Source organism: Myotis myotis, unplaced genomic scaffold (genome assembly GCF_014108235.1).
Source record: "Myotis myotis isolate mMyoMyo1 unplaced genomic scaffold, mMyoMyo1.p scaffold_m19_p_3, whole genome shotgun sequence".
Taxonomy (NCBI): Eukaryota; Metazoa; Chordata; class Mammalia; order Chiroptera; family Vespertilionidae; genus Myotis; species Myotis myotis.
In genome coordinates, this window is record NW_023416335.1 from 133077897 (window position 1) to 133092680 (window position 14784).

Genomic DNA, 14784 nt, shown 5'->3' on the forward strand with positions numbered 1-14784 from the left:
TCACGCCCGCGCTGTCCGCGGGAACCTGTGCGGGTCCGCGGCCGTGAGCAGAGCAGGTTTCCGCGGGCAGGCGAGGCGGAGCGCCCCTGGCAGGGCCGCCAGCCGGGGCGCACCTCGGCGAGGCACCGCCCGTCCCGGGAGCCGCAGGGCACCGCCCTGGAGGGCCTCTGGGGTGAGGGCTGAGTCTCCAAAGGCCGCTGGATTGAACCTCGAGGCCGTGGGCGAGGCCGCCTCGGACCCGGGACCACGCTGTGGTTAAGGGCGCACAGGAGGAGTAGTCTCTGTTCTGAGCAGAGAGGGAAGCTTGCCTCTCCTGTCAACTCAAAAGATCCTCCAGGACAGAGAGAAGTCAGGGCTTAACCCACTTGCTGCTAATGTTTCGCGGCTAGTGCTTTCCCTCCTTTCAAGTCTAACTCTTGGAAAGCAACGTCTTTTAAGCTTTCTATCCAAATATTGATATTGGCAAATAGATCATCCAACCGCCCCCTGGTAAGGACACTGCCCTTTTTGTTGTACAAGTCGGCAAACAGAATTCATCCATATTGCAAATTGCTGCAGATTTGGGGGACGAAGCAGAAGAGTTGTAACTCTCTTTGACAGTAGCGTGCGTGTGTGCGTGCCTGTGCGTGCGTGTGTGTGTGTGTGTGTGTGTGTGTGTGTGTGTGTGTGTGCAGCAGCAGCGCACGCCTCGCCCTGACCTGTCTTCAGGAGCGAAGGAGCCGCGCTCTCCCGTTGGGAAAAGGCAGGCTCCAGCCCTTGAACGCTTCTCCACCTTTTCTGAGCGTGTGTCTTCCTTTTTACTGAACAAAACTGAGCGCACTGTCTCCAGCAGGGTGGCCCCGCCACACCATGAACCTGCGGATTATTAAGTTCAAATAGAACAAGCCATTGAAGTATTTACTGCTAGTTTATCAAAAACTTCAGCAAGTATTTTTCCAAGTTATCAGAAAGACAGAAAAATTTGGCTTTAAGTAGTTCATTTATATTAGATTATTCGTGAAATTGCCATCACTTATACAATATCAAAACATTATAATAAACTCAGTTTTTAAAGAGATTTTTCAGTATAAAAGGAACTTGTTTTGGGGAAAAATCTCTTTAATGCAGTTATTTATAGGAAATCCTAACATTTCCAATAAAGTTTATTTCTGATTAATGTTAATGAAATGGTGTCTTTTACACCATTTGATTCACCTGTGTTGGGGAGTGGGGTTTACAGTCATTCTTTTACTACATAAAGAATTGTTCAATAATTAAATTGAATTAAGCAACATTGAAGTAACTGATTATTCTCTCTTGTGTAAGAATGCCTTTTAATCATGTCATCTTTCTAATGTTAATACAGCTTTGAATACTGACTTAGACTTTAAAAAGAAATACAAGCCTTGGCAAAATGAACAAGGAAAAGAAACTTTGTTAATGTAATTTCCATTTATGCAATAAAACAGGTCTATGGGCAATCTCATTTGAGCCATACACGCGTCTTTGGGCATCTCTAACTGCTGGATCACAGCTGTTATGCTGTTTGGTATAAACCCTAACATTTTTAAAATATTTTTGTGACTTGGGAGACTGGGTTCCTAATTCGATCTCTTATTATTCACACATCAACCTGTATAACCTAAAACAAATACAATTCTCTATTAAGATCTTAACATCTCTTCCTAAAATATTCTCATTGTAAGCAAAGTATTGACAAAAGACTATACTGAGGCAAACTATATAGGGCATAAGGACTTCCAAACAACTTTGTTAGCTCCAGAGATGAACACTGGGGAATCCTGTAAATCATTGAACAAATTTCCTTCAAGTACTATCCATTAAAGGTGGGCCTTAATTCTATAATTCTCAAATATGATCCTGTAGTTACATGGTTTTACAATGTATGCATTCTTACTTATAAAGCTAAAAGAGAAGAAAAAAATGAGAGGCAAATATTTTTGGAGACAGTGGAATGATGGAATTAAATCAATGGAGACAAACATAAAGTCACAAATTAAGTTAAAAAATAAATATAGGAGAGGGAAAACAAAGCTTATAAGGGTCCATATATTAAAGATCTGAGGATATTTTGAATCTACAGCATGACTTAGTTGCTAAAGTAGCTAAAACAAAATTAACTTACATTACATTAACAAAAGTGAAGCAGTCACGCATCAAGACAGATCAGGTCCTCACTACACACTGTATTATAACAGAAATCAAGGGAACTGAGAAGTGCTCTGGAAACTACTTTCACAGAGAGAAACTGATAACTTTGAGCTTTGCTAGTGAACAGTGGGTGAGTCAAAGGGGATTTGGAAACCATGTCATGCTATGGATAGTTAAAAGAATAGTGATTTTTAGCTAAGAAAAGATCTGCAAAAGAGTTATTAAACTTACTCAATTTAGCCCTAGTGGTGGAAATAGGTGGATTGGCTCAAGGTAAAATACAGTTGCTGTTGTTGTTTTAATGTAAAAAGCAAGCTTTCTAACAGCGAACGTGCTCCATGACTAAAGCGGGCTTTTTCAAAGCTGCACTGCACCAGACAAGAGGTGTTGCCGGTGTGAATGTGCTGTGCAAGTCTCTTCCAAACCAAAGCCAGCGAATGCTGCCCTTCATGCTCACAATAGCATCACATCTCTGAAGTTTCATTAACACACAAAAACTGCCGCACTATTTATTTCCAAGTTAGAATTAGTTTTCTCTAAGTAGAAAAAATAATTTTTTATCATATTTTGCCTCAATAATGATACTTGAAATTAAAGACTACACTTAGAGAGCAAGTGTTTTCTGTCTAATAACCACAGCGTCATTCTGATCTGCCTATATTTTTATGATCTAGATAACCCTTTTAATTACCTATGAATGACAAGTTTGGTTAACTGGTTACACACAACTTTTGTGAAAACATACATGTATGCACATCTATTTCATCTATAACATAAAAAGTGTAATAAAGTACAAATTAGATTTAGCCTCACAGGATTTGAGTCCAACTCTCCCACCTGCTGGCTGTGTGAAGCTGAGAAAGGTACCTGACCATCTTCTGTAAAATGGGGCTCTGAATAGTATATATGTCAAAGGGTGGCAGTAAATATAAAGAGAGTCCATGTATCTAAAGCACTCAGGGGCAGTGCCTGGCCATACTATAAGCACTAATTCAGAATGGGGAAGTATTTAATAAAGATTATGGGCATAGTAAAAATAAACTAATAGTATTATGAAACAGAAATTGACTTAGAAATAAAAATTCAGCCCTGGCTGGTACAGCTCAGTTGGTTGGGCATCATCTGGGGCACCAAAAGGTTTCCTACTCCTGGTCAGGGCCCATGCCCACCAGGGCACATGCCTGGGGTTGTGGGCTCAATCCCCGGTAGGGGGCGTGCAGGAGGCAGCCGATGGATGTTTTGCTCTCCCTTTCCCTTTCTCTCTCTCTAAAAATCAATACAAAAAATGTTTTAAAGTAGAAAATTCAACTATTTCAGAAAACCAAATATAGAATTATAAATTATTTAAGGGAAGAGAAAGGATCACATATGGGAGACAAATGTCCATGAGAATTCTATGTCCAGATGTACTAGTTTAAGGTAAGTGTGCTTGCCCCAAACCACCATTGTTAGGCTCTTTGGTATTACCCCTAATTTTTTTAAATTCTTACTTGATAATGTGTTTACAATTATTATTTAATTTATTATTTATTATTAATGCATTATTATTGATATTGATTTCAGAGCAAGATGTGTGTGTGTGTGTGTGTGTGAGAGAGAGAGAGAGAGAGAGAGAGAGAGAGAGAGAGAGAGAGAGAGAGAGAGAGAGAAATGTGAGAGAGAAACATCTATTGGTTGCTTCCTATACCCACCAGACCTGGGATTGAACCCTCAATCTAGATATGTGCCCTACTTGGAATCAAACCTGTAACCTTTTGGTGTACAGGATGATGCTCCAACCAACTGAGCTACCCAGCCAGGGCTTACTCCCAACAATTTTTAAAAGATTTTTTTTGACTTGGGAGACTGGGGTCCTACTCCCAGCTCTATAATTAACACATCAATCTGTATAACCTAAAACAAATACAGGTCTCTATTAAGATCTCAATATCTTGTTAAAATATTCTCATTTTAAGCAATGTATTGAAAAAAAGATTATACTGAAGTTATTATTAGAAATACAATTCTTTTTTTTAAAATATATTTTATTGATTTTTTACAGAGAGGAAGGGAGAGAGATAGTTAGAAACATAGATGAGAGAGAAACATTGATCAGCTGCTTCCTGCACATCTCCCACTGGGGATGTGCCCGCAACCCAGGTACATGCCCTTGACCGGAATCGAACCTGGGACCCTTCAGTTCGCAGGCCGACGCTCCATCCACTGAGCCAAACCGGCTTCGGCAGAAATACAATTCTTATCAATTAAACTATGCAGTCCCTAGCAGGGTGCTATGGACTGAATGTTTGCGTTCCCTCAAAATTTGTATGCTGAAACAGTCCCCAGTGTGTCATTTGGAGGTGGAGTATTTAGAAGGCAATTAGGATGATATACCTGAAGGAGAGTAGAGCCTTCATCATGAGATTAATACTCTCACCCATGAGTGAAGAGACATGATGTCTCTCTCCCTTCCAGGGGAGGATGTGGTACGAAGACTGTCATCTGTAAGCCAAGAACCCACCCATTTTGGAAGCTTGATCTTGGAATCCAAGCCTCCAGAACCAAGAAATAAATGTTTGTTGTTTAAGTCACCGAGTCTTTGGTACTTTGTTAGAGCAGCTCAAGCAGATGAAGACAGAGGCCTTCTAATATTTTTCTTTCTAATATACTCCACATCAATAATATTAGAAACTCACTTTTTACAGCCATTACTAGACTTAGAGGACTCAGCACAGTGCTTCTGAAGGCTTCATGGAACTCATTCCTGGGGGAGTGGAGAAGCTTGTTCTGAAAATTACTGTCAGTATCAATATCCTTCTGAGAAAAGCATTTACAGAGAGATCTGCCAGTGTCCACATTTACAAAGAGTTTCCCTCATATTTAAGAAGTACCCGCATATGTAAATCAACCTCCAACAGACTGAAAGGCTAATGCCTCTGTCATTCAAGTTTTTACCCACCTATCATTAATAATAATAAGAAGAATAAGAAGAATAATATGTCCTAACCGGTTTGGCTCAGTGGATAGAGCATCAGCCTGCATGTGGAGGACTGAAGAATCCCAGGTTCGATTCCAGTCAAGGGCATGTACCTCAGTTGCAGGCACATCCCCAGTAGGGGGCGCGCAGGAGGCAGCTGATCGATGTTTCTCTCTCATTGATGTTTCTAACTTTCTATCCCTCTCCCTTCCTCTCTGTGAAAAATCAATAAAAAATATTTTTTAAAAAATAATAATAAATCAGTGTACCCATTAATTAGGGGCTTTGGTGTAAGTAACTTTACTGTTATTTCATATTTGAATTAAATCAATATTTCCTCCTAATTGTATTTATTTTTATATGATCCCTATAATTACTGGTAATAATGTTATCTGAGAATCCTATCACCTTCCTATTTTTGAAAACCATCACATAGAGGTTTTCCACTTAGAGACCACACATATAACCTAAAATCTATAGGCTGGAGAGGTCTCAGGGTGTTTTATCCAATCCTACTTCTCAGTCACATTGCCCACGAATTTCCAGCCTTTTACACTAGGCTCTCTTAGTTCTGTCCAATAATAGTGTCCCTGATTGCTCTATTCCCCATTCCCTGGATATGTCGCTGTTATCTGTCTCCACATACTTACCCAGGCTGTAGCTTTTGCCTAAAATGCTTTTGTCAATATTATTCTTCAATATCAGTTAAGTAGAATATGAACGCACCCTTTCCTTGCCCATTCTCATTTGAAATTAATCCTTTCCATACACAAAACATTATTTATCTCCTTTAGAATACTAAAATAAAAGTATCTTAAGGGTTGTTTATTGGGTCTAAGTTAATACCCATCTTTTAAAATTAATTTATATTTATCAAATAATGTTTTTTTTTGTTCTCAAAAAACAGAATAAACATTAACAAATCAAGTCAAGGGATTGATATCCTTCTGTCTCCCTACAGAGAAAATAGGAAACGGATGAGAAGTGGAGAATGAGAGAGAAATGAAGAATGTGAGCTAGTCACCAGTTTAGCCAATTACCTGGCATCTGCTTTGAGACCTGGTAGTGGAAACATTTTCAGGGCTCTATTTTGGAATAAAAGCTTTGCACATAGAGTTCTAGTGCTGACATGTCAGCCTGTTTTTTAGAAATATATATTTTACTTGTCCACATGAAAAATTAAGTTAACATGTTATTAGAAATGTATGTCATTTATAATGCCAAGTATTCGGCACACTTTCAGTAGAGGATGTTCAATATGTATATATTGGAAACACTGAATTCCACTGCCATTTCAAGGCAACACTAGAGAATCCATTTTAAAGATCTTTTAAAAGTATTTTTCCATCTTTTCACAGAAATACTTCCTAAATAAGGTTTGCAGAATTGATCCAATTTTGGTTTAATTTTGGAAGATTGGTCTGGAAAGGTTTTCTGTGTCAAGTCACCATTTATTGAGTGCTTATGATACACAAGGTACTGAGCCAGGGGCTTTAGATATACTTCGCCACTTAATCTCATAGCATCCTATAAGTTATAATCTTAATTTAATAAGCAAACAGGCTCAGAGAATTTGCTACTTGTCCAAAATGGCATATCAATGGATGTTAGAACACAGGACAATTGAATTACAAAATGCATGATTTTTTTTCACTTTCTTCCATATGCATCATATTAGAATATGTACTAAGCAGAACGATATTGCTATGCTGATTCCTTACTTTGTTCTATGTATTACACTGAGTTGTTTTAAGCATTGGTTTCATTTTAAAGTTATTAGAAAGTCAATGGTTAGACCAAACCTGAATAAGCCAGAGAGAGATGAAGAAGAGAAACACCCTACTATGTCTTCTTGCAATTTTCTGTTGATATGAAATTAGGAGAGATATCTTGAATCCAATAATGTGGGAGGAAACCTCAAATCCACATCAAAAAGCAAAGCAGTAGAGTTAGTATTTATTTATTCAATTTGGAATATGCATAGTTTAATATTACTAATAGTTACACATTTATAGATATCAGAAATCATTTTAGATCATTTTTATTTTTCTCCAAGATATGTATTTTAGGGGATAGTATAACTGAATTTTTCCTTATAATATAATGGCTTTATAATTTCATTTGATAAAAATAACACATTGGGCCGAAACCGGTTTGGCTCAGTGGATAGAGCGTCGGCCTGCGGACTGAAAGGTCACAGGTTCGATTCCGGTCAAGGGCATGTACCTGGGTTGCGGGCACATCCCCAGGGGGTGTGCAGGAGGCAGCTGATTGATGTTTCTCTCTCATCGATGTTTCTAACTCTCTATCTCTCTCCCTTCCTCTCTGTAAGAAATCAATAAAATATATTTTAAAAAAAATAACACATTGGGTATATTGGAGTAAATAAAATATATTAATTTATCAATTTCTTTTTACATTTGTGATGTGGTTACTAGAAAAATTTAAAATTACATATGTAGCTCATGTTATATTTGTATTGTATAATGCTGATCTAGGCCAATTCTATGAGGATCCTAAAACAATTTTGAAAGTTTCTGTTATAGCCTTTGAGGAGAAAATTTTTTTCAGAAATTCCAATGACATGTTAAAAACATTACGTTATATTTACTCACCTGGTGGATGCATTCAGGCCCCCATAAGGAAAGCCTAGGCTTGAAGTGTGTTCTCACCTTTGCTCTTGCAATGTAAACGTGGTTATACCCACACTTACTAAAAGGGAGGGATGCTATGAGGATTGCATTCAGTCATGGCAAAAATAAGCCTGGGAACAAGAGGGAAACTTCACCTGCTGCACTGTTAATTGAATTGGTTTACTTTTATCAAAAGCTTTATAGAAGGGATCTGTCTTTTTGTAGTACCGTGGCTAATTATTTTCCAAAAGCAAAGATGAGGAACAAGTACCAGAGAAGCCCTCATTCTGACCATGCAGTGTGAAAGGGAACATTGCCAGTTGTGGTGCTCTCTCGTGCTGCTTTATTAATTCTTCCTTACTGAGCTCTAAAGAGGCCTCTTCCCTGCAGGTACGTGGTCATTCCAGATCTACTAGAGAGGGCTCTTATCCTAGAGTGCAGGCAGGGAGACAGGTAATAAGTGAAAAGCCACATGCCAAGTTTTTCAATCTTTGATTTGGGTAAAATTCCGGCTCCTAGGAGCAGTAGATGATCTATATGATATTTGGAGGGAAAGGAAGAATGGTGGATTGGCAGTACTGCATAAAGCATGTGTTGATTTCATGTGTTTAGAAGTTATAAACACACATTTGTTATTTCCAAATGCATTATGCTCATTATGTAACTGTTATTGGCTTTTATGTTTTGTGCCTTAAATTAAAACTGGATTGATAATACAATAAGATGCCAAATATAATATGGCTCCCATTAAAAGACCCCATTTATGTCACAGTTCAAATCATGCCATTTGCAAAATTAACAGCTATTCATATGTAAAACCTGGTGCAACATAGACTACAAAGTGGATATTAATTATATTTCTTGCTACCAGTAACATAAAAGATTTCAACCTGACTTTATAAGACAGTCTGTTATTAAAACAAAAATTTTAAATATATGTATAAATTTCATTAATGCATATTTGAATCCAGTTATGCTGGTTCCAGTTCTTAACGTCTAGAACTAAACCATAATGGAGGTTATCCTTCCTTTTTATTTAATAATACTCACTATGTTTAGCAGACTAAAAGTTCTCTTTTCTTATAATAGGAATTTTTGTGCCTTGTTTTCTGTGATCACTATCTTTTATCTATTCTCTTATCAATTATTTTCTGCATTAATATATTCTACCTAAGTTATCTCACAGAATAGTATGCAGATCGGTGCTATCCAATAGCAATGCAACATTAAATATATATGTAATTTAAATTTTTCTAGCATTCACATTTAGCAAAATAAAAAATAATAGATGAAATTATTTTATAATACATTTTATTTAAGCCAAAATATTAGTACAGGGGTTGTCAAAAGTAGGTTTGAGTACATAAAACACAGTTTATTCTTGTATTATTGTTATTTATTTATTATTGTATTATTTATTTGTATTATTTGTCTTATTATTGTTTCATATGTGTGTTTATGATTTATCTTTTAAGTAATGATGGTTGGTAATTTAACCTGCTTTTGCCCACCCCTCTACTATAGTTTTAACAGAGTCAATATATAATTATTAGGCAATTTTGCATTATTTTATCATACTAAATGTTTGAAATATGCTGTGTTTTATACTTAATATCTCAATTCAGACAAACTTTATTAACAGTACCCTGTAGCTACATGTGGCTACAGGCTAATGTTTTGGACAGCATAGATCTAGATTATAGATCTTCATCTGCTGGAAAAGGCTTTCTCTGAATCTCACAATCATCAACGACAAAAGATGCTTCATCTAGGTAAGCAAAGATAAAATGGTAGGTAGTGGATTTCATTCTATACTGAAATGGAAAGTAGAATTAGATATTCTATTAGTGCTCAGTTACAAATTAGCTTTAACAAAATTATTCTATAGCATGCTCAGGGGTCATCTTCCCCTAAATTAAAGTATATTCAATAGAAAACTCACCTTTCCTAGTACAATAATAAATGTCATAAATCCAGATGATAAACACTTTTCTAGCCTTTAAAGATAGTAGAAACAGTATTTCATAGTAAATCTATACATATAAAAGGCTAATATGCTAAGTGTCTGTCCAACCAGTAGCTATGATGCTCACTGACCACCAGGGGGCAAACACTCAACACAGGAGCTGCCAAGCTGCAGTGACGTGGCAGCGGAGCTTCTTGGGTAACGCACCCCGAAACCAGAGAGGAGGGAGCCTGATTCCTCATGGGGCTGTGCGGTTCCACCTTTGGCTGTGGGTTATGTTGTTGCAGGGGTACTGTTGACCCTGAATCTGGTTTACTACACACTTGCCTTTGTGTTCCACACCCTGTACACAACAACGTTGCAGAGTGTCCTCTTGCACTCTGGGACCCCTTGGGAAATGTCAGAAAGCCAGTTTTGGCCTGATCCCCGCAGGCCAGGTCAAGGGACCCCACCTGCCAGAGGAACCCCACTTACTCCGCAGATGCCCTTCAAGCCAAGGTGCCACCCCAGGTGGGGCCAGCTGGAAAAGAACCACGGGCGGTTGGCTCCAGGGCGTGTCTGGCCCATCTTGCCCAGTCCTCCCCTGCTGGCCACCTCCTAATTAATTTCCTTTCAATGTGCACGAATCCATGTACCGGGTCACTAGTACAATAATAAATAAAATGTATAATGAGTAGACCTTATTCACTTATTTAATATCTATTAAGTTAAATGACAAATTATTTTTTATTTGCAAAAATGTTTTTTAAACATTTTTAAAAAATAAGTTAAGAAACTTATTATAGTTACTTTGATTATAGAATGCTACAATTAAGTATTATAAAAATAAATCCTATATAGCCCTAGCTGGGGATAGAGCGTCGGCCTGTGGACCGAAGGGTTCCCAGTTGGATTCCAGTCAAGGGCACATACCTGGGTTGCAGGCTCCTCCCTGGCTGGGCCATGGTCAAGGCTCCTGCAGGAGGCAAGCAATCAATGTTTTTCTCTCACATCTATGTTTCTCCCTGTCTTTCCCTGTCTCTTCCACTCTCTTTAAAAAATCAATGGAAAAATATCCCCGGGTAAGGATTTAAAAAAATCTTATATATATAATTTTACTGCTCTAAACTTTGTGTCAATGCCCAGATTTTGAGGAAACTTAGAGGAAATAGGAGTATATTATGAAATAAAAAAAATCATGGCAATGATCGAATCAATAACTAAACAACATAATCAAGAAATAAAAGGACCAAAGCTTATTATGTGGATGATGGGAGGATTTAATGTTAGACAAGACCTCTTAAAATACTGCTATTTATTGTTCACTTGCAATTTTAATTTCTAAAAACCTTGTAATTTCTGTCTGTACCTCCCAACATAATTTTTCAGGTTAAAATGAATTCTCCCTTATTTTCTCAAAAAACAAAAATCAAACTGAACACTAATTTCTATGAATCCCAGCATATTCTCTCTTTTGCCTCTAAGGCAGAATGGTGCCTATAGCAGTGCTTTGGCTTTTGTTATATTATTCTGCCATTTTTTTAAAAAAAAAAAAATCTGAGTACTGTGCCTTAATACAATTTATGAGCACAGTAAGAAATTAAGGTTTGAAATACTTCCCCAAACACCTAATAACATGTCTTATAACAAACTCTGTGCACAAAGGTCTTGTTGGCAGATTGAACCTTGGGAAAGTGGTATCTCCATGCATCTATCAGGGGTCCTCAAACTTTTTAAACAGGGGGCCAGTTCACTGTCCCTCAGACCGTTGGAGGGCCGGACTATAGTTTTTTTAAAAAAAACTATGAACAAATTCCTATGCACACTGCACATATCTTATTTTGAAGTAAAAAAACAAAACGGGAACAAATACAATATTTGTATTTGCATGTGGCCTGCGGGCCGTAGTTTGAGGACCCCTGAATAGTGAACTCTCAAATAAAGACATTTTAGAATGTCCGAACACCCCACCAAGCTAATACTTTCATCAGCCTTTTTGTGATCAGTGGTTCACTTTACCATTCCTATTAGAAGTGAGGATGATAATTGCTTGTGGTAGTGCTGAAGGAAGAGGAGGTAGGAAGGTGAGGATTGAATTGGAAAGGGGTTGGAGTTAGTTCATAGGGTGCAGAAAAGGACAAAATGTAACTTCAGGTTATGTATTTGAAGAGTAGCATTGCCTAGATACATCACTGTCAATCTGTAATTTAGTAAGCTGACATTTAGGTTCATGTTTTTATCTTAAAAGACAAATATTTGCCATAAAGTCTCCCCAAGGAAACAAAAACAGAATATCTCTTAATTTGATTTCATTCAGGTTTTATGCAATTGTTAAAATTAAAAAAATTAAATATAATTTGAAATTTATTCAATAACTTTCTAGCCTTTAAAGAGTAGAAACAGTGTTTCAAATTTACCTTTACTATTTTTATAAACACAAATAAACTAGTATTAATGTAAGTTTAAATTCTGAAAGATTTTTTAAATGATCATTTTAAAATGATTTTTTCAATGATCATTTTTAAAATGATTTTTTAAAAATGCTCATTTTTTAAATGATTCTTTCAATGATCATTGAAAATCTGTTGTTTATTGTGGCTAAATAAACAACAGATTTTCAATTTAATGCCATAATTAGGAAACTAATATATATACATATCATCACCTAAAATTTAAGGAGCATCAGTACTCATCATCTTCCCCCAAATTAATATTAGGATGCTCGGCTGGTGTGGTTCAGCAGCTGAACACTGACCCATGTACCAAGAGGTCACCAGTTCTACCCTGGTCAGGGCACGTGCCCAGGTTTCAGGCTTGATCCTCAGTGTGGAGTGTGTAAGAGGCAGCTGACCGACATTTCGCTCTCATTGATGTTTCCATCTCTCTCCCCCCTCCCTGTCTCTCTCTCTAAAATCGATAACAACATATTTTTAAAAATTAGTATTATGAACACTGGCCAGTGGCTCAGTTGGTTGATCAGGTTGGTCATTGTTCTGTATACCAGAAGGTTTGGGGTTTGATTCCTGGTCAGGGCACCTGACTAGGCAGTAGGTTTGGTTCCTGGTCAGGGTGCTTACAGGAGGCAACTGATCAATGTTTCTTTCTCACATCGATGTCTCTCTTTCTCTCCCTTTCTCTCTCTCTAAAATCAATAAACACATCCTTGCGTGAGGATAAAAATAATAATATTGTGATGAAACAATTACATGGATCACAGAATAAGGAAATTATAGATTAAATTATTTTTAGGCACCAAAACAGTTTAATCATGGCCTGGCCAGTATCACTCAGTTGGCTGGGCATCGTTCCGGGCACCAAAAGGTTGCCAGTTAATTCCTGGTCAGGGTACATGCCCAGATTACAGGCTCAATCCCAGGTAGGGAGCATGCAGGAGGCAGCCCATCAATGTTTCACTCTCACATTGATCTTTCTCCCTCCCTCTCCCTTCCTCTCTCTCTAAAAAAATCAATAAAAATATTTTTAAAAACACACAGTTTAATGATAAGCATCTCATTTCTCATCCTAGCTTTTTCATTTGATTGATTTGAGCATACAAACCATAAAACCCTGTCAATATCAGCTTGAATGTGGCTTTTTCCTGCAGGGTTCATAATAAGCTGAGATAAAATATTTTCTGTCATCACATTATGTTGGTTGGTGGATACTGTTAGGAAAAGGATGGCGTAGCAGCATGCTCATAAAGCAACTACATATGGAGCTTATGTTCCAAAATTCAATTTCTAGGCCACAACATCTGAATCTAAGTTTTCTACATTGATTGACAGCTCAAGGCTCATTAACATTTCTATCTCAATCAAGTTAAAAGAAATTTATAGGTTTGAAATGCAATAGAGCTCCAAGAGTAGATAGGAGGCACAAATTAAATAAATGCATCTCTAAATCTGCACATTTTTAAACGAAATATTTCATTGAAAAGGAAAAATAAAGGAATAAAAACTAAAGTTCACGGGGTCCTTTTACACAGCAACACCCTGGAAAGTCACTGGAGAACTTAGCTTTGTGAAAAGGGCCTCATTGCCAGGAGAGTAAAAGGTCCTAAGGAGCATTAAATGTCAATGCAGCATTTTGTACACTGTATTTACTACGATATCGCAGAATATTAACTACATAATAGTAAGAGTTTAATAAAACTGGTCTGTCATTTTAGAGAACATATTAATGTTGCAAAATTATAAGGTTATGCTTTGAAAATATTTTTAAACAATAATTTAAGTTACCTTAATAAAAATTAAAATAATAAAGTATTTTTGAGTCAGTACAATAATTTTAATGAACCAGAATTAGTATCTACATTTCATAAATGATAACAACATACATCTGAATGAAAAGTTACACATAAAATATCCAATCATTAAATTGATCAATATTTTAATTTTATTTTAATGGAATGTATATTTTCTTAACATAACTCTAATTTATTTAAGATGACAAAGTCAAACAAGAAAAGAAGGCCCTTTTTCATTGTCTATTTCTAATTACTTCATATATATTTATCTTTGAAGTAGCTAATTATAATAATCTGGTAAAATAAAATGTATTAGTAGATTATTTATTATTACTATAAAGTGTCAATAAAATATAGTTATATTCTCTCATGTGTATGGTATTAGAACTTATCAATAACTAAAAATATCTTTAATACATAAATCATAAACTTTTAAACAAAATAAATTGAATATGTAAATTCCATTTCAATAGTTCAAGAACTAATTTCTGGAGGCCATTCTACATGAACATAGGAACAACAGCAAAACTGCATTTTACAGACTGGAAATTATATAACTCCACCATAAAACAAAATAAAATATGGGTAATAATGCAAATAAAATAGAGTACAATAGAGTAATAAAACCTTGTATCCAATTGGTAACATGACCAAATATCCACAGAATTCTTCAAAAGAAATCAAGTGCCACATGCTGAAGCTTGAAGAATTAGTCTGAAGTTTTCGCCTTCTTTTTGCCACTTCCCCATCCACCACTGAGTTGTACAGGATTGTCACGGAATGATATCCGTTCTTTCTTAGAAGGTCCTGCATTTGCTATCATTGGTGCAAGTATTCCTTTAATTGAAAAACC

At 36.6% G+C, this 14784-nt stretch overlaps 1 protein-coding gene across 1 annotated transcript in view; it reads right to left on the minus strand.

Annotated features, from left to right (window-relative positions):
* LRRIQ1 (leucine rich repeats and IQ motif containing 1) overlaps window positions 1-14784 on the minus strand; it is a 262613-nt gene continuing 247829 nt past the window's right edge. Inside the window, exon 24 of the mRNA XM_036298965.1 lies at window positions 1-249. Within this exon, the coding sequence (XP_036154858.1) occupies window positions 1-249 (249 nt within the window). The remainder of the gene's footprint in view (window positions 250-14784) is intronic.